General features: G+C 40.3%; 2 protein-coding genes across 2 annotated transcripts in view; one reads left to right on the top strand and one right to left on the bottom strand.

The window, feature by feature from the left end:
- The first annotated feature begins 832 nt into the window (after nt 1-832).
- On the top strand, nt 833-8265 carry LOC109528941 (inactive dipeptidyl peptidase 10-like). Its single transcript, XM_019892001.1, has 3 exons — nt 833-1094; nt 4843-4916; nt 7744-8265. Exons 1-3 carry the CDS (start codon nt 1004-1006, stop codon nt 7882-7884), a joined length of 306 nt encoding a protein of 101 aa, XP_019747560.1. The 5' UTR covers nt 833-1003; the 3' UTR covers nt 7885-8265.
- A 2381-nt stretch (nt 8266-10646) lies between these two features.
- Nucleotides 10647-20822, bottom strand: part of dpp10 (dipeptidyl peptidase like 10) — a 183174-nt gene continuing 172998 nt past the window's right edge. The window contains 9 exon segments of the mRNA XM_019892048.1: nt 10647-12949; nt 14080-14153; nt 14434-14506; nt 15123-15181; nt 15310-15409; nt 15619-15673; nt 18426-18620; nt 19296-19365; nt 19466-19564. Of these exon segments, the coding sequence (XP_019747607.1) occupies nt 12812-12949; nt 14080-14153; nt 14434-14506; nt 15123-15181; nt 15310-15409; nt 15619-15673; nt 18426-18620; nt 19296-19365; nt 19466-19564 (863 nt within the window). The 3' untranslated portion in view covers nt 10647-12811.

The raw sequence follows: 20822 nt of genomic DNA, 5'->3' as shown, positions 1-20822 counted from the left end.
TAGTGCCACTTTTGTAAGTAACCACGCCCCCGTCAAGGCCACGCCCTTTCCGCTTTTTTCATCGCTCGCCATTGCCATCTATGTATACACACACACACACACACACACACACACACACACACACACACACACACACGCATACAAATGCATACAAATACATACTCTCTGTCTAATTTGATCTGCGATTGGGCGCCCCCTATCAGGAAATGACCCAAGAAAGTCACACAAGACTGTAAGTTGTGGTGTTAGACATACGAATGAGAAAAAAATGAATACTAGCGTGATGGCAAAAAACCGACAAGTTATCAGTTGATAGGGTTGACCAAATTCGGACTTGCCTCTCTGGAGATGCTTTGTCAGACCTTCACTGCAGTCAAATTATGGTTACATTTACTGCACCAAGGCTCAGAATAACTCTTTTTCTTTGAAGAGCTTTTTTTTTTTTTTTTTTTTTTTTTTTTGCTGGTGATTTGCATGACAGTATTCAAGCATCCTACTGATAGTAGTGCCACGCTAATGTGCTTCAATTCGACTGATGGGCTCACACACGAGACGGCCCTGATTGCTTATGAGGGACACACAGAGAGGCTGCCGCACTCCCCGCCATCTGAGTCCCGTATCAAAGCAGCAGAGGGAAAACAAGCTTTCAGTCGCAGTGGCCACTCGGATGATTTTTAAAAATATTCGGAACAGTATTGATGAGTGACGGCCGTAACAAGCTAGCGTTTACTCAGTGATTCCATAGCATTCTGTAGCTCTGCATTTTGCCTCATAAATACCTGCCCATTCTCGGTTTTGCATTTCAATGTGTTCGTTTGAGGGGTAAAATAGAAATTTTATATCGCAAAGATTAATGTGAAACCTCTTATTTCAACCCATTTTTACCATTAGGTCAACTGCCGTACTCTATTTTAAATGGCTGCAAGACACACAAGGAAAATCATTTTGGTGGAATCTCAAAGCTGAAATTCTCCATTCATCGCCATGTTTCAAAAGTTTTACTATGTGTTGTCGCTGGCAGGTTTCAAGTCTACTTGGTAACATCACAGGACCGGGTCAATTGAAATTTCTTCTTATCCATGGCACAGCAGATGGTGAGTAAAGCTGCAGAAGCAGCTCTGACTCAGGAAGCATTGTGCATGCTTTACGTTGCATTTGGACTTGCTGAACCCAAACTGCTTCAGAGAGTTAGGCCTTCTTCATTTGGCTCATCTGTGTTGTATCAATGTGTTTGTTCAAAGATGGAAAGAAATACATACGTATATTGGCTTACATATCAAAAATCTCAAAATCATCTTGACGTTTTCAGGCGGTGAGTAGGGCGGATTTAATGTCCCATATTGAAACAAATTAATGTTTCATGCAAATTTGAAATCATTAATTATGGAAAGGGGGCATATGATGGAAAATTGGCTTGGTAATTGTTTATACAGTATGTAAATACAGTGATGCCATGTGATATCAGTTGACCCTTTCAGGGACAGCGGTTACTACAGTGGACAGCTTATCATGTTATCATGTTACAGGGCGCACGAAAGGGTTAATTTGATCCACGACTAAACCTGTAACGCAAACTGCTCATATTAATGCCGGGAACATCGCTAAGAGTGGGCTGAAGGGCCCCCTCAGGCTGGGTCAGATTAGGTGGGCCACCTGTCCTCAGTGTCCAAAACTTTAATTCAAATTCTGGAGCTTGAAGCAAAAGGCTAAGTTCCTGTGGTGTCCGTCAATTACAAAAGTCCCCTCGTGTCTTGAGTCAAGAAATAAATCTAACAGGGAAAAAGAAAGACTCTATTGTCTGCGATGGGCTGATCGCAAAGGATTTATTCCACCAAGTAGAAAAATCCATGCACAGACTGGTTAACAATGTGCAAAATGCAGGATTATATTCTGAAATCTGGGACAACCCACTTTCTCTGATTAGTCCAGTCTTTGTCAAACCCTGTGCCGTGGCACACTGGTGCGCGAGATACAGTATTGTCAGGTGTGCCGTGGGAAATTATCCGATATGTATGCCTGTGCGGTCTGTCTTCCGGCAAGGTAATCATATAGTACTCTTCCATACCAATAGCAGCAGAAGCTAGCTAATTGCCTTATGCTTCGAGACAAGCGAAGTTTTCGGCACGAGCCAATACAACGAAAGCTCTCTTTCATTTGGATTTACTTTTAGCGGAGATGCAGCGTCACCAATGTTCCATCTAAACTGCGCAACTGTGCACTGGTCGCATACTCTCAACGCACAAGAAAACCTATCCAGCGCAGTGAACGCACTGCAAATGAATTAGATAGATAACTTTTTTTTCTGTATCAATTTGCTGTGTAATTCAGTGAGTGACAGGTGTCCAGCCAATCACACGATACGATGCAATGACTCAATGCAGCCAATCACGGCATTGATAGTACTTGCGCATGTTCTCTGCTCCATAACAATAACAGTGCGGCGGCGATAAGTAACGCAAATGCTAATCCTTTACCATGGCGAAACGACTGGGCAGTGAACGTGATACGTCGACTCCCCAAACCAAAATAAGAATGAACTGCGGTTCTTTTAAGTTGGAATGGCTGCCGGAGTATGTGCAAATAGAAGAACAAGCAGTGAAACTGGGTGAGATATTTTCTTTTTCGAATGAGAAAGGTTTGCTCTGCAAAACATGGAGCAAAGCTAAAGTTGTAAGCAAATTTTCCGATGGAAAAATATGGACTAAATGGAAGCTGGTCAACCTCGACCGACACATTCAGCAGAAAAGCCATTTGAATTATGTTGGAATTATACAAAGACTCAAGATGGGAAAAGGGAATGGTACAATATTGCGGGAGAGCGCAAACTACTGGGAGAAAAAGAACCGGCTGTCACACAGAAAATGAATGAATGCACCAAATATTGGTTTGACTCCTATTCAATGTGTTATAATATTGTATTATTTTTAAAAAATGTTTAAAAAAATGCTTAGGCGTAGAAAAAAAAAGTAGTGTGTTTCCGGTAACCCGACCAACCGAGAATTTCTACGTCGAAAAAAAACTTTACGGTCGGCATTTTTTTCAAACAACTCTCTACATTTTTGTGGAGAGGGTTTACATCGGTGCAAACTCTCGCGATATTCACGTTGAGCGCGTGCGTCGTTTGCCCTGTCGTCTGTCAACAACATTGAAACATGGCGGCGGCCGCGATCTCCGACGACAGTTTAAACCGCGTTTTCTGTGTTACAGTCGCATGCTCGCATCCATTGATGTATCGAAAAAATTTAGCGAACTATTTGATGAACACCACGGGCCGAGTAAAAACCGAGGGCAGAGGAGGACAGCGGAGGCGGCGGCGCGCCCCGGCCCCCCCGAGTCCGGAGCGGGGAGAAAACTAAATAGGTGGCGCCGGCCGCATAGCGGCGGCCTTCAATGTCTTCTTGTTTTATGTTTTATGGTTATTTAGTTAAAATTTTTGATGGGGGAAACAAAAAAAAAGATTAAAAAAAAAAAACTTTGTCCGACCTACCGACCCTATGCTGAAATTTCATGTTACCGGAAACACACTATCCTTGTTATATTGTCCTTATCGTGACAATATAACAAAGACTTAATTGTTAAAATAAGCTTTTTTCACATTTTCAGGTAGTGGTGTGAAAGAAATGTGCCTTGGCTCAAAAAAGATTGAAAAACACTGGATTTGTCAGTCTGGTATCGGCTATTTTATAATTGCGTCATGGCGCTGACCATATTTGTTTCATAAAGGTGTCATGATTACGAGCTAATTGTTTGATGATGTGTCTCTATCCGTGTTCAGTTCAAGACCATAAGTGATGTTTCGGTGATGATTCCTTATGTTACAGTTTCATTTTCAGGTTCACTTTCACTATGGTTCCACATTCCTCCAACTGGAGTTGGACTCCAGAATTCTTACAATTATAATTAAAAAATAAATAAATAAATACATTTAAAATTCAAACATTTAAATAAAAGATAAGGGAGCAAAAAGGTTTGAGACAAAATATAGTATCCTATTGTTTTAGTGTCTGTCCACGTGTATTGCTCCACCATTTGTATTCAAATATCACTTGCTTAAGGGTTACAACAACAAAAAACTACAGGTAATTCATATTTTCATGCGTCACATTAAACCTTTTATGAAACAGTTTTGCCATGATGGGTTAGTTAGGGTCACACAAGATCTCAAGCCTTATAGAAAAGTGCCACACAATCAGCTGATGTGGTGTAGTTCTCTCGGGCAATGTTTCCCAATCATTTTTTGTACCATGGACCACTTTGACAAAAAGACATTCTGACGGCTCAGTTAATATTCTCAGTGCAAATGTAAATCTGCACCTCTGCTTGTAAAATAAGTAATCTACAGTGGGCATTGATTAAATTATACACGTGGCTTAGGTTTAGAAGAGTTGCCGGCATGCAAGCAGGCGTTCTACATGCAATAAGATAAGATAAGATAAGATATCCTTTATTAATGTCTACATCCTTCCACTCACTCGTGCATTTCACATCCCTCAAATGCCATATGAACACACTGGGCCTTTTATTTTATGTGGCATTGCGCACCTGTGGTCTGAAAATCCATTTCTCAAGACTGGGTGATTTTTTTTTTTTTTTTTTTTGTTTTTGCATATTGAAGTTGAGCTGCCAAATGCTAGGCTAAAGTGCGACAGCAGTCAGCTCCCTACAATGCTTGGAATGGCATACGTACTATATGTAACTGCACTAATGTAAATGACCATCACCGTTTTTCGTTTTGTTTTGATGCTCTTTTGTTCTTATCTCACTATTGTAACTGTTATCAGGCGTGAAATTATGATTACTTGTGTATTTGTTAAATAAATTTTTCTTTTTTTTGTTTTACAGCTTCTGTTCATTTCCAGCATTCTGCCGAATTGATCAAACTTCTGTCTTCATTTAATATTAACTACACTCTTCAGGTGACTTAACTTCTCTCTATTAACAATGAAATTTGTTGATCTTGTATTTCTATTAATATTTGGTATGACACCTTTATACTGAATGTAAGACTTTTTGACTGTCAAGTCCAACATCTGCGAGCCTCGTATGAGGTAGGCAAGATCGGGGACAATTGTAACATTTTTGATATTTGTGTCTCTAACTTTGCCCTTTTAGGGTGTTCAAGGTGCTATGCAAACTAGCTTCAAGAGTATTAATGAATGGCTTGAAAAATGCCTGTACACAACAAATAGCAATAGCATAACATAATGTCAATTACAAGGAATGAAAAGTTCCAATTGACCCCATGGTCCATGTCAGTTGTACAAAGCAGCATCTTGGGGTGAAACGAAACATTAGAAAATCAGCCACAATAATTCCAAAACATTTTTAAAGCTTTTTGTTCAAAACATTTTTAAACAAGATGTTGTTCCTGCATAGTATAGCAGTGGTCCCCAACCCCCGGTCCGTGGGTCATTTGGTACGCGGCTACACAGAAAGAACAAATAACTTACATTATTGCGTTTTATTTATTTCACAATCTGAAAGATGTTTTATTTTGAAAAATTACCGGATTCTCTGTTATATCCGTCTACAGTGTGTCACTCTCGATGCAGGCCAAATCACGCTTCTCGGTCATGTGATAGGTTACCGCTAAAATGAAAACCAGGAGCGCCTTAAAATCCGATGCACCTTGTGTATGGTCATGTCGGTAATAATTCGACCCCAAAATGGCTCCTTGCTCGAGACATGCTGACAGTTCAAACTTAAGGTGATCGGTTACGCAGTTGAACATAGAAATAGAGCAGCGGCAAGAGAGTTAAACGTTAATGAGTCAATGTTATAACTTGCCTTTGGTTAAGTGAACTGTGTCGCTGCTTTATTAAATAAGTTTTAGTGACATCTGATTGTTCTGTTGGCATTTCCTTGAGCGTAGCTCCATCTAGTGGATGCATTGTAGATTGCGTCTTATAATGCCCAATGTATGACAAAAATTACAAAATAGGCCATTCATTGAAGGTGCGCTTCATAATCCAGTGCGTCTTTTAGTGTGGAAAATACGGTAGTAAAAAACAAACGTCTTTGGGAAGGGGAAAAAGGCCCAGCCAGGAAACAGAGGAGGAGCCTACGACTTTCAAGAAAAAGTTAGACGGCCCACCGAGGGGCCCTCCATCATCTGTCAAAACAAATCGCTGATGCACGTCGTCAGCTGAGTACATGTGTGAACATGTTTATATCTTTTAAAAGCTGAGTTTCTGGAGATTCGAATGGTGCCCAACATTTTACAATTGTCAAATTTGAACTGGAACTTGGGGAGACCTCAAGCTTTGATCCTGTAGTGTTTTCAAGTCCTAATCAACATTCTAAATTCATTTGCAAGGCAGATTTTGTGAAAAGAAATTAGACGAACATAAGATTCGCCTTTTTTTCTGTTTTCAAACATTCATAGTTCAGTGACAGGAGCACTTAAACACATTCTGTTTGGGAGAAATATTCAAAATGATAACATTTTGAATATTTCAAAAAGAGACCAAAACTATGCTTATACTCCAAATGGTTCAAGAACAGCTACAAATTTACTTTGGGTGCACCTTTTTTCAGGCGTTTTCGGCAAAGTTGCCCTCAGCCTAAGGGGTTTTAATGGACAGTACTTAAAATATGGATTGATCTCAACGGGAGATTCCATGCACCAAGACAACTCTGCATAATATGCGACGATCGTGAGTCGTATTTTTCATGCACTTTGTATTTGCGGTGTATCCTATTTTGAAGGCAAACTTTAAACATTACCATAGCGACCAAAGAGTGTTGCGGCCAGATAGGACGTTCCTCGTGTCATGATTCCTGTTTGTTATTATGTCTAGAAAATACCACAGTTTTCATGCAAGTCAAATCATATTATTTTGTTGTATTTATTCGTCACACCTTAAATGCCGGTCCCTGAAAATATTGTCTGACATTATACCAGTCTGTGGGGCAAAAAAGGTTGGGGACAGCTGGAGTATAGGACTTTAAACACACTAAGATATGAATCTTTATCAGAATGTAATTGTCCAAAAGGTGCCACAGGGCACTTGGTATAACAAACTTTGGGCAAGATAATTGCTGTTGTTCACCTTTTTGCGACTGAACTAAGTTCAACTTCAAGCAACAACCAAAACTGATCAACTAGACAGTGTGCTTAATTTTCACCGTGTTTGATGATTGTGGAAGAAATATTCAATATTTTTTCGGGGTGTTTGACATATGACATTGAAGCTTGCACTCGCCAATGAACCGACACACCAATTAAGTGTCCCAGTGCTGATTCATGATCCTGGCAGAGTGAAACGCTAGCGTTGCAGAAATACAAATGACTCGTGCACTCTTGCTTGGATTTCAAAAAATAAAATAAAATCATCCAAGATGAGTGAACATGATTGCACAAGTGTCGAAGGGCTGCTTCTCATTCCCCTTTGTCACGCTGGCTGATCCTGATGACTCCTTCAAACTTCTTCTGCAAAGGTTAATGGAGAAGGCGGATGTGAAAAATTCAACCTGTGAAGGGAATTCCTTTCAGTTGCATACCTGCCAAACCTGAATCTATTGAATAATAATAATAATAATGATGAAATAGAAAAATTAGCATTTATTTCTCCCAGATGATTGAGAGAGTGCACCGATGAAGTTCGACCCGCTGAGACTTGACACGTCGGTTGCCCTTTTCCATATTTTGTATCCATAGGGAGTCCGTCTTACAAAGGTAATGTTTGTGGATTTCGCAAATGATGATGGTGTAAAACGTGTTCTCAAATTGTCGTTAACTAGATTTTTCCAGATGAGGGACACAATCTTGCATCTGTCAAGAGCCAGCGCTATATGCTCAACTCGGTGGTCACCTTCTTCAAAAACTGCTTTGAGGACGAGAAACGGGTTGTGGACCAGAAGAAATGGAAAGATGATGACTAAGATGGAGATCGACCTGCCGGCAAAGTTTTGTCCAGCTCCAAGAAATTAGCACCTGCTTGCATGAGCCAACACTTTTGCACTCAGTCCTGAAGTGCTGCTATCTCCCGAAGCAAGGATTTGTGAAACATCCTGCCAAATAGAACCCAACCCTATTTTTTGCTTGACGCATGACCATTTCGTTCCCTATGTTTTGTCGCATTAACCTGGTTGTTTGTCATGATATTGTGTTTGCGTAAAGGACCCACTGAAAAGAAATGACACTCATAACGAGAAGGAAGTTCCTAGAACATATGACTAGAATGAAATGGTAATTCGACAAGAATCAAGTCATCTTACAAGACACATGAAATGTATCTAGAATAAAAGCTTGATATGACAGGATGAAAAATGTTTTCTATTGAATGAATCATCAACATTTCTGACAGTATTTCAAAAACGTGACCAACGACTGTTGACACCTCCAATGTTGAAAACCATATTAAAAATTGATCATAATCATAATCAGAATCATCTTTATTGGCCAAGTATGTAGAACACACAAGGAATTTGTCTCCAGTATAACACGCTGCATTAGTATCATCATAAAAAGGACATGACAAATAAGTATGGGAAAATAAGTATGGAAGGACATTCCGTGATGTAAGTGAACCGTAGTGCGGCGGTACCACCCAGTAACAACTGTCAGACAATGTGCAAAGCAACAAGCAGAGCTAAAGTGATCAGTGGTAGAATAAAATACTATAACAGTTTTACAGTTGGTGCAGAAAATCATTGAACCATTTTAAAGTGACCAGTAGCAGTATTTGTAGTACAACAAGTGTGCAATTGTGCAGATGTCCTTGAGCGCTTTAAAGTGTCTGGTGCGGTGGAGTATACGTCAGTGACAGTGGTTCAAGTAAGTACAGAGCTGGAGCTACAATGACTATAGCGGCAATGCTGTTCCACAGGGTTGTGCAAAATTGCAAAGAGCCACTTTTACAGGTAGATTTGGGTTACTGTTTAGGGAGTTAATGGCTCGAGGGAAGAAGCTGTTTAAGTGTCTGCTGGATTTGGTGCGCATGGATCGGTAGCGTCTGCCTGAGGGGAGTAGCTGGAAAAGGTGGTGGGCAGGGTGCGGTGGATCCAGTAGGACTTTCCGTGCCCTTGTCTTGATTCTTGATTAGGTCGGGGGTCGGCAACACTCGGCTTCAGAGCCGCATGAGGCTCTTAAGCCCCTTCTAGTGGCTCCCTGGAGCTTTATAAAAAATGTTTGAAAATGGAAAAAGATGTAGGAGGTAAATTTATTTTTTTGTTTTAAATATGATTTCTGTAGGAGTAAAAACATGAGACAAAGATTCTTAACGTTTCGCAATGATTTAAAAATGTGTAGAATAAATATTACATTTCAACGTTTCTGTCAACGAAGATTTGCGTCATGCAAGGCAGGTGGCTGTTGCGAAAACACAAAGGAAAAAAAACAAAACAATTTTTTTTTTTTTTAAACGGCGTTTCATGTACAATTCACCGAGGGTACTGGCAAAGAGAATCTGGAGGGCCGTGAAAAGCATTTTTAAAACGGTACACGTGAGCTACAATCGTCAAAAACGCTGCAAAAGTGCGTCCCATGCCTCCGCATCAGACGTCATGCGCCTGTAGGTGTGTTGTGTATGCGCAGGTCGATCACGGTGGGTTGGTTGAATGAAAAGTAGATCTTCGGTCAAAAAAGGTTGGGCACCCCTGCTCTACAGAATGCCCTGCACGGAAAAAAAACTAAAACATTTAATCATGAAGGCTCATCGTTTAAGTGTAGCAAACTTAGTCATTTTGATAGTAGGCTAATATAGCTCTTAAAGATATAGATACATGTTGCAGCTCCGAAAAAAGGAGAGCTGTGGTGTTGGTTTTTTACACTTTATTTATTCTTTTAACAGTCTCGACAAATACAGACACGTTTGCGGCGGACTCGGTGCCTCCTCTCCTCTGGTTCGACTCGAGAGGCGTTCAAAGACAGCCTCCGGAAATTAATGGTCACTTCAACGACACTAAGAAAAGCGAAAATAATGCAACAAAACAGAAAATCAAGCGAGGAAATCACGCAATAAATTCTATGGGGGCGTTTGTGAGCACACAACAAAGGAATGAATAACAGAAACAATTCTGACAGTCCAGTCTCCTACATACATACATCATGTGTTTCCGATAAGTTTTATAGAAGGCTTTCATTTTTTTGCGGCTCCAGATATATATATATATATATATATATATATATTTTTTGTCCTATATGGCTCTTTCAACATTTTGGGTTGCCGACCCCTGGTTTAGGTGGTCCCCATAGAGCTCGGTGCGGTCGCCCGGGAAACGCCCGTTCCCTCTGTTCCCCGCCGGTCCTCCGTTGAGCCATGCGCTCATCGCTGTGACTGCTGGAGGCGTAGCTGGACAGTGTGTTCCTGCCGGAGGGGTTGGAATACTGGGTCGCACTCTTTGAACATGACTTTTGCGAGATTCTTCCATATCAACACGTTTCAAAAAACCACCTCGCCCTTTTCAGTGTTTCTGTTACCAGATTGCTATCGTGCAATTTGCATTTTGTGCATTTCCGAGGGCAATGGAAATACAGCTACTGAAGTTATTCTAATTTCCAAGCCAGCCATACAAAGAGCCGCGACTGAATGAGACGGAACTCAACAATCACATCCAAATTAAAGCTGGCAATTGACCCTCACACCTGCTGCCGATTCGGTGAAAAAAAAAAAAAAAAAAAAGCGACCCCTGGCATTCTTGTCGGGAAATGTTTGAAAGCACCACTTTTATTGAACTTCCAACAACTTGGGAGCAATTCTAAGAAGTCATGCCGTCTTCAACAGTGTGTGGACTTTCACTTTTCTGTTTGAGCTCCAGTTGGCACGAATCATTCAAACATGACGGTGCACACCACATATCAATCAGGTCTTTCTACTGTCCAGCCTGACATTTTCCATTGGCCGCAAGCATCTGTGTTAGTCGCATCGCATCGTAAAACCTTTCCCCCAGTGTGACGCCGTACACTTGCGATTGGATGTGGAGTTGGCAGGCGGTTGGCAAGTCATGAAAACTAGTTGCAGAACTACACACACCGCAAAATAGGACTTAATAGTTAAATTCCATTTATCGGTAGTCCCCAGCTGTAGTAAATGTCCAGATCAAGAGAAGTTACACCATAGCTTGTAAAATGACAGAATCCTTCATCACATTCGTGTCGTTCAAGTAAATTTCGTTAATTATGTTTGTACAATGCTGACTCAAGACACTTTTGTTTATTCATTTTCTTTTTTATTATTTTTCTATTTATACCCATTGCTAGAGGACAATCACAACAACCCCAAGACCACGACCCCGTCCTTTCCCTTTTTAAAAAGAAGGGGAAAAAAAAAGATCAGGCAATACAAAATCCATTCTAAGTAAATTATCGTGGAGATAAAACCTAAGGGAAACAGAACCATACGATACATCCAAGTCAACTCAATGAATTCCCTTTGGACTCAACTTTCTACGAGACATCTCAAAAATATATTTATGTACACACTTTGCTGTATTGTACTGTACAAAATGTGCCAAACCCTGACACATTTTCAGGAGACATGCAAACACCTTGTTGATACTGAAAAAAAAAAAAATCCATTTATAACTTCTATTTTGATACATTTTCAAATATTAGGTCTTTGGAGAATATCTTGAAAAAAGAATATGCACCACTTTTGAGATGTGACTGCCTGCATTCGTATTCAATAACAGATCATATTCTGAAATGAATTATTACTGCATGGCCTGGTATTTACTACCTTCATGTAGAAACTTAATGGAGACCGTATGGCAGACTGAGAGTTTTAGCTTTCAGATCCTAAACTTTGTCTATTTTCTCAAACACCTGAGTTAACATCGGTTTAAATGACACTGCTAATGCAAAACGATCACTGCCCGCAAGATATATTACAGTATGCTGAACCTCATAAGGCATTGTACATGTCTACACAAAAACCCCTGTACAATAAATGTGACATAGAGAAAGTGTTTTTATGTCAGGGGCAGTGGTGGTGGTGGGGAGGTGGGTTACAGTAGGAATTGCACTTATTCAGGATCTGAGTGGCTGGGGAGCATTTCTTTGTGCATCAATACATAGCCTCTTTTCATTTTCATTCATTGCTCAGTTGTATCACAGTAAAACAGATTGGCTATTTTTCTGATTTCATTAAAACACTTTGTGAACCCATTCAACGACGTTATGAAGGACGTTGGAGTTTGAATCATTCTGTGGATTGTGTTAGCACTGCTCACCCACGTTATAGGCATCCATCTATCCATTTTCCAATCCGCTTATCCTCACAAGGGTCGCGGGGGGTGCTGGAGCCTATCCCAGCTGTCTTCGGGCAGGAGGCGGTGGACACCCTGAACCGGTTGCCAGCCAATCGCAGTGTTTTAGGCATGCCTTGCTCAATAGTTTCTTGCACATCGATTGGAACAGGTGCAGCCGCATTTCAGTTTGTGATCACCCCCCCCCCAAAAAATATTTCAACTTTTCACCAGAGACTCTAGTCAATGTTGTGATCCAAGAAAATAAAAAAAGAGGTAAGTGGTGTTCTCTCAATCGACACCACAGAAGAGAGAAGGGTAAAGGGAACGAAACAGATCCATGCAACTGTAACAATGGTGAATGACCACAAGGGATCTCGCAAAAGACGAGGAAGGGTGTTCAGTGTGCTTTGACAATAATTGCAGTGGAATTGAAATTTTAGAGGCCCTTTCCTATCTCAAGTCCACGCTGTAAAAAGTGTCCCTGTCATCATTGGTGGCCAGAAGTTGTCTTTCTATTTCACAAATGTGCAATCGCACAGACTTAAGCGCATGAGCAGCTCTAAAACTCTACTGTCCGTGTCCATCTAAAATGTGGTCCGACTGCACAAAGACCTCCTGCCTACTCCTCCTCCTCATCTTCATCATCCGTCAGTGGGAGTAACTCCTCCTTCAGGCATTCCCTGTAGAAGCTCGTAAGAGTGGCGTACAGGTGCTGGTTGCTTTGATGGGACAGGAAATGGCCTTCGTCTGGGTACAGCTGGTGGGAAGAATGCACACGAGTCTTACAAGATGAAGCATGTTGGGCGTGCCGATTAAGGTACCCAATAAACACCATGTACATCCCGCTGTTAGGAAAGCTGCTATGAGAGGTAGTCAACAAACACATTTGTCACCTGGCCATCTGCTTAGCACTGCACAGCTTATAGCTAGCCCTAAGGAGCATAAACCAGAGCCACATGGTAGATAAATAAACCCCACTCACAGGGGGAAACAGTAAAGTGGATCTTCAAACAACATGCAACAACGAATTGAACCCATAATTTCCAAACGTTTGAAACAATTCCTCCCGCTGACACAAACACTTATTTTTCATGTCATATTAAATGGGCTGTTGCCCTCACCATTTCTTTTGCTGGGCACACGGTTTCTTCCTTGCTATACGCTAGCAAAACGACTGTTAACATGTTAGCGCTGGATCAAATATCATTGGAAATAATACACAACCTCGCAGCAAAAATGAACAATCTTTATCCGCATTAGCATGACAACAGTTTGCATGTTAACACTAATTACTCAAAATTGTGCCACTGTGAGAATAACATAGGTCAACACGGCAAGGCCAACTCTCAATAAATCCTTCACATATGCGGGTATCAGACAAGCAACGATTAGCAGGCCTATTCAAAAAGGATCTTTCATGTTGAAACATCACCTCCAACATCAGCGATACCAGTACAGACACAAAATGTTTTTGACTTGTATTTGTTTCTTTGTATTTATGCCAACATTATGATGAGTTCAAAGATGGATGCTGCCCTTGCTTGACATCATATGCAGTACATGATTTAATTCATAGAACAGGTGTGATGTCATGATTTGTTTTTATTTCATGTCTTTTTAAATGTAATATTTGCACCAGGTACTCTGTTTGCTGTGTTGACAACAACAATCGTTGCAAATACTGTCATGTAGATTGTATTATCTTGTGATATTATCCTTTATTTGCATGTAACATTAGTAGGCCAAGCATGTCCGGTCCAACTGAGGACTTTGTGTGCAGCACATCTGCAACAATTGGCAAAGTGTCTGAATGTATTATTGTGAATGACTGCTTTTTATTTTCTGAACACATTTCTAATGGACAAGGAGTACTTTCCAGACAGTCACCTGCATCGAGTAGTTTGCTCCAACTTTTACGAGGTTCTTGACCAGCTCGGCAGTATGTTGGAAGTGGATGTTAGCTGCAAAAAAACAAAAGGGAAACTGTGTAAGCCAGTTTCCTACGCAAATTATAGTGGTAGAATTGAAATGCATAAACAAATTTGGCATTCATTGCACATCAGAGAACGCATTCCTCTGAAAATTTGTGCATCAATTTAGGCAACACGCTTCCTCTTTTCCTTTTTTTGATTTAAAAACATTTGCCTCATTAGCTTTCAGGAATATTTGCTTCTTTGTGCTCAGCGGTGATGCAAAAACACATCCAGTGTATTCATTTTCGGACAATTTATTTTCACTTACCATCTGCTGTGCCGTGTACAAGCATCAGTGTCTGGTCTCTTAGCGCATGAACGTTCTGCAGCACACTGGATAACTGGAAAGTAATAAGGAAAAAAAAAAGAAAGAAGCCAAACTAAAATCATAAAGTTTTACATACCACACTTGGGTAATTAGATATAAGAGTGATGCTACACAACAAGAAACAAAGACTGCAGTAATTGGAAGCTAATAGATATGCCGCCAGACATGTTAGAGAAAATGTATGTCAGTTGTGATCAAGTGAAAAGGTTAATGGAAACGTATTTTCGTTCACACACACACACACACACACACACACACACACACACACACACACACACACACACACACGCACACAGTGATTAGGATGAAATATCATGAAGGGGTTGCAATACAATGTCACAAAATTAAACACACTCGTGAATATTTCTTTTTTTCCCCTCCTGCGTTCTACCTTTCATTGTTGAGGGAAAAAAAAACCTCTGATTGCGAAACATTCAACCTCGACACAAGCGGCCCGAGACAGCCTTTAAACTTTTAAAGACAAATACACCACTGAATACATTCCTCAAACTGCTAATTGGCAATCAAAGCTCTCTTATGGTGACAAGTGTAAGTGTGTGTATTGTGTGCACAGGGAACCTTGCTGCGAGCAGCTTTCAAAGAGAACTGACACACAAATGAGAACCTACCTGATATCTGCTGTCATCTCGCAAAGGCATGCCAAGATATCGCTCCGAGAAGGCTGATGCTATACAAATGACAAATTACACAATATTAACTGCATTTGAATACTGGAATGTTTCTTCCAAATGCATTGACGAAATTGCTTCCATGTGACACATTGAAATGTATGTTTTTGTACGGTTTCGAGCTCACCATACAACTTCAAATCTGTCACAGGTGACATCGCGCAAGCACATTTGAAGACACTATCTGTAGACTTGAGCAGCATTAATGCAATATAGGCTCCATACCCCTGGAAAAAAACAAAAACGAAAAAACCCAATCATTATACAACACGTGGAGAAAAACTGTTGCAAGATGAAAAAAAAAAAAAATCTAATTTATTGTCAAGGTTTGTAGCATTCATTTCCCCCTCCCTCCCACCACCAATTGTTTGTGAGAAATGCTAGGGAAAATGCAATTGGCAAAATATTTTTTCTGCATGCGAGAATATGGTCTCACCTTTCCAAAAATTGCTATCCGAGTCTTATCGATGTATGGAAAGTTCATCATGTAACTGGAAGAAAACAAGATAAACAGGCAGCCATTTGGAACACATAGAGAACAGCTTAAAATCAGCAGACAAAAACCATGACCCAGCAGCTATTGTTGATTTAGTTCCTATTTTGTGAGATTCTTATTTACACTCTGGAGACACAGAGAATCAATTATTCTTGTTATTTTATGTTAAATGTTCTGCCGAACGCTTTGTGACAGCTGCAGCTGTAATTTTTGTTTTTATTTAAACTTCATCCAAAACGCTTTGTTTTCCATCACTGGTACGCCTAATTTATAAGTATTCAACTGATCTACACAATGAAAATTTTGGATGCACCTAAAGCGGAAAAAACCCCAAAACAAACACCCTAAAATATTAGGAGGTAGACATTTTTAGCACTATAAATTAGTATATTTTAACAAACTTTTTTTTTTGACTGTTCTGAGTTGCTGTTGAGCTTTTTGCAAATACAGGTAGGTATGTCTGTTACATTGAGTGCTGCTATGTCCAAGTTCATGAAGGCAACACTTTGTGTGTGGTCACGAGTGACGGTGAGCTAGCGCATGTGCTCTTCCTGTTGTCAACCACGGGCATAAAAAAACTACTGTGTTTTGGTTGTGAATCAACGTAAATTCACTGACTAAGGCCTCGATAATCCACACTCGATGCTACAATATGTTAGCATAGCAAACAAGACACCGCATTACATCAAAGACACATGCTGTGTATGCTAATGCAAGCTTCCAGACAATGAGGGCCCCTGTCAGAAATGAAATTTGGGCATTTCCATTTTAGATGCTCCTTTTGCATCGAAGCGCTGACATGAAAGGGAGGATTTGCTTTTTCCCAAACAGCAAGACAGAGTTCCAGTATACATACAGTACTCTTAGACATTCATTGATAGCTCATGAGGGTATACTTTGACTCCTTATTGCTGTTAAACAAAACAAAAAAGTATATCTCAGAAACTTGTATATTTTAGAGAACACATGAGACTTGCTGAACAATTTTCCTAAAGTCGCATGACCCACAAAGTCAATTTCAAGATCAAATTATGCATAGGTAAAAAACGAAACTAAAATATGCACCAATCTTCAAAACAGATTTGGAATCGTTGAATTCCCGTCCCAATAATACCTGTTTTGTGAAACTTGATCCGCTAGTTTATGAAGGTTCAAAGGATAGCAGCCACACCCTTTTTTGCTGAAAAAGTCTTAATTCAATGGGCTGGAGCTCCCAAACCCCTGTTCTGACTGACCTAAAATTTTAGATTTACTGTTGTACCATCACCATCATCAAGTACATCAAAGGTTCATTAAAATCAAAATCTGCTTGGTTAAACCAACTGGGTGAGTTGGCATGGAATGATCTTCCAGTCAAGTAGAAAATGCACAACATTTCTAAACAAAAGGAAAGTCAACGCCGACATTTCATTTATAATACATTTGATGCAGCCTTTCTAGTCTAAAGGCGAGATTCAGATTAATATTGCGTTTGTGTAATATGACTTGAGCAGCAAAATCCACCCGTTTTTATCCATCTGAAAGGGCCGCCATTTTGCCACTTGCTGTCAACTGAAAATTACATCATGGGTGCTCAGGGCTCAGCGAACAACCAATTGGGGCTCAGCTTCACAAACCGAGGTGAAGTATTTTTACTTAGTTACTTGTCACCCCTCAGTACACCGCACACTAGAAGAGCTGTTAGAACACGCTGATTTATTTTATTTAAAGATCTTTTAAGATGTTAAAATTTGGAAAGTGTGTATTTTACTTTAAAAAAATGTATTAAAAGTTGGACACCACCCACATTCACAACCGAGCTTCTAGGACTCCACTCAGTGTGGGCTGGTACTATCTTTCTATGCTTCAGCACAGTTACTTTTCTCTCTCTGCATATTCATTCATTTTCTGATCCGCTTTATCCTCACAAGGGTCGCAGGAGGTGCTGGAGCCTATTCCAGCCGCCTTCGGGCAGTGGTTCAGGCACACCCTGAACCAGTTGCTGGCCAATCGCAGGGCACACAGAGATGAACAACCATCCACGGTCACACTCACACTCACACCTAGGGACAATTTAGAGTGTTCCATCAGCCTGCCATGCATGTTTTTGGAATGTGGGAGGAAACCGGAGTACCCGGAGAAAACCCAGGCAGGCCCGGGGGAGAACATGCAAACTCCACACAGGGAGACCAGAGCGGGGATTGAACCCAAGATCTCTGCACTGTGAGGTCAACGCGCTAACCACTAGACCACCGGGCCACCCTCCTCTGCATATTGCCAGCCTGCAATGACAGTGCTGCACGACAGCACATTTGCATCCACCTTTTGCATCAATGCGCTGTAAATTTGCTGACTGTGGCTTCTTTTCAATGGGTCTATTTATTTGTATTATACTGTGTCAATTATAATTAATAAACAGCAGTAGGACATATTGCATTGATTAAGGCCAATTGGCTGTCTATTCATGTACCGGGTACTCATAGAGGAGAAAAGTAGTCCCACCTTCTCTCTTTTGCAATCATGTGTGTATGTTGTTTAAACAGGACAGAATATTCACACTCGTCAAACAACACAGGTGTAACGCATCTAGACTCTGTGTGGATCAGTCAAGTTCTTCTGCATTACCCTCTCCAACTTTGCCTTGATCGCATTCTGAATGTGTGTAGCGCTTAAACAAATATGAAAATGCTATCCAATTTATCCGGTGACACTAATTATTTCGTCATATTATAGCTCGATGCGCACATACACCAAAATGGAAAACATACTCCACTGCTGCGAGTTGGTCCTGAACATCCACAGTGCCCAGTCTCTGGTGCACTTCATGCAAGACCCTCTGGCCCTGGAAGCCGCTACCCCGCCCATCGAGACGAGCCACAATAACGTTGTCTGAGCTGACCAGCACTGAGTCCCAGCTGAGAGCAAATTGGTCACTCACAGCCTGACCACCAGGGAAGCCATCGCTGTGGAAAACAAATAAAATGAGCAAATTCCACTTCGTTGAAGAAGAAACCACGGAAGACTGCAATCATAAAGTCCTACTGCTTGAACAGTAAACCAGTCACTCTATGATTTAGTTGATGTCCTCAAAATATTTCCTTGAAAAGCTCAACTTGTAATTGAAAGATGTTCACTGTTGGATTACAGGTTGTGCTTAAATACTGGATTTAATTACCATGTTTTCCGCACTAAAAGGCACATCTAAAAGCATTCAATTTTCTCAAAAGCCGATATAATCCGATGCGCCTCATATGTGGATCAATATTTTGATTTTTGGACGTAGTATTTTAAATGTTTTGTAAAGCATTTTGTTACAGCTGCAGCAGTTGTGAAAGGTATTTATAAATAAAGCTATATTGTATTGTACTGTATTCCTTCAGCATAGCGCCATCTGGTGGATGCATAACACAACTGCTGTCACCGATGTTGGCTTCGATTCTATGTGCCTTACAATGTCCGTATACATATGAAAACAGTTGTAAAATAGGCCATTCATTGTTGGTCTGCCTTATATTCCGAAGCGCCTTATAGTGCGGAAAATACGGTAACTTTTTTCAAGCGGCATATTAATGTTAGTTATAATGCTGGTCACGGTGCCATCGGTGATGCATCACCATCACATTGTGTCAGGTACATACACAACCAAGAGGAGCCCGTAGTGACGAGATTCTGAGAAGTCAGGCGGATAGGAGATTTTCAAAGGTAAATCTATACAAAAGGAAAAGGAGTAACCATTACATGAGAAATTCTCAGTGGTTATCAGGATGCACTATGTGAGCCTTTACAGAGTTCTTTATTTTTTTTTCACCAAAATGTCCGATTGAAACTGTCCTGAAGTCAGTCAGCTGGATCCTTTTGATGTTCAAGGCTGCCTTCAGCACCGAGTTGTTCTCAAGAATAAAGTAATCTGAAAAAGCAAGGGAATGTGAGGTGAGTCATTCACTACATGCAAATATGGAAGCAGTTGAGGATTTAATGGGTTGCAGGGCTGGATAAATACCAGGATTCAATGCGAAATAAATGAGGCAGTCCTAAATGTTCTATTTTTAAATAAAAAGTTATAGCAACGAGAGGAAATACACTATGTCTACAGATGGTGACCTCTGCGGCGTTCCCACTTCTCCAAACCGCAGATATTTGTGCAGGGACGAAATGAAATGGAATTCAGCCAGATTTTCTCATGGAAAAAGCCACAATCAATAAATGTGTCATTATCGAACCACCAGAGGTTTTTAGTTACCAGCTGTGGGTGGAAGCCATATCTAAATAACCCTGAGCAAATGACTTTTCTCCAGCACAGCTGTTAACTGATAGGCAGGTGTGGAGGTCATCCACAAAGTATTTTTATCGCTTTCATTTTTCCGCATTTTGGGGTGTTGCAAGTTGGAATTAATTCATTTTCGACATCTAATTTCTACACAAAACACCCTATTATGTTATGCGAGGGAGAGTTGCAGACCCAAATGCAAGAAAATTATGTAGTTGTGCTCTCAAAAGTATTTAATTCCAAAAAATTAAATCGAAGAAAACAAGGCACTTTGGAATCATCACACTAAATTAACTGAAATTCAAAGTAATAGTCAAAGTAAGAAATAATCACAAAATTCACTGAAACATGGATGAGACAATCCAACAGAGACAAAAAGGAAGCAGGGAACTAATGCTGCACTCGAGGAAGGTAAGAACTCATATTAATCCCATTCGGATTGTCCCAGTTCTAACCTCAAAGAAAATGTAAACAACAGAGATGCTTGATTACAATAAATTGTTTTAGTTCTGGTTCATCGCATTTTGATCTCAAGCAAACCTTTATAATTTGTCTTAATTTGTAAAAAATACCGGAATACCGGTACTTTACTTTCAAAGCATTTCATTAATTTCACCAAATAACTTGAAGTGGGTAGAGAACGGCATACTTTCACACAATTTAGTACAAATCAGGTTGTGTTATGTGTGTATGTAAGTTATTTCGAATGACTAAATTAATGTAATAATAAATAAAAATAGAGAAATATCTGTTTACAATCTTGTAAATTATGTTTTGCCATTGACGGCCTGTCTCCATTGTCAAGTGATGTCAGATTGAAGACAGTCGGTGCAGTCAGGGTCCTTTTTTTTTTTCTTCAACTTCATAACTCACCCCTCACAGCTCAAAGGGGAATTCC

This window comes from Hippocampus comes, unplaced genomic scaffold (genome assembly GCF_001891065.2).
Source record: "Hippocampus comes isolate QL1 unplaced genomic scaffold, H_comes_QL1_v1.1 scaffold310, whole genome shotgun sequence".
Lineage (NCBI taxonomy): Eukaryota > Metazoa > Chordata > Actinopteri > Syngnathiformes > Syngnathidae > Hippocampus > Hippocampus comes.
Note: the sequence above shows the minus strand (reverse complement) of the source record. Positions and strands in the feature narration are given on the sequence as shown.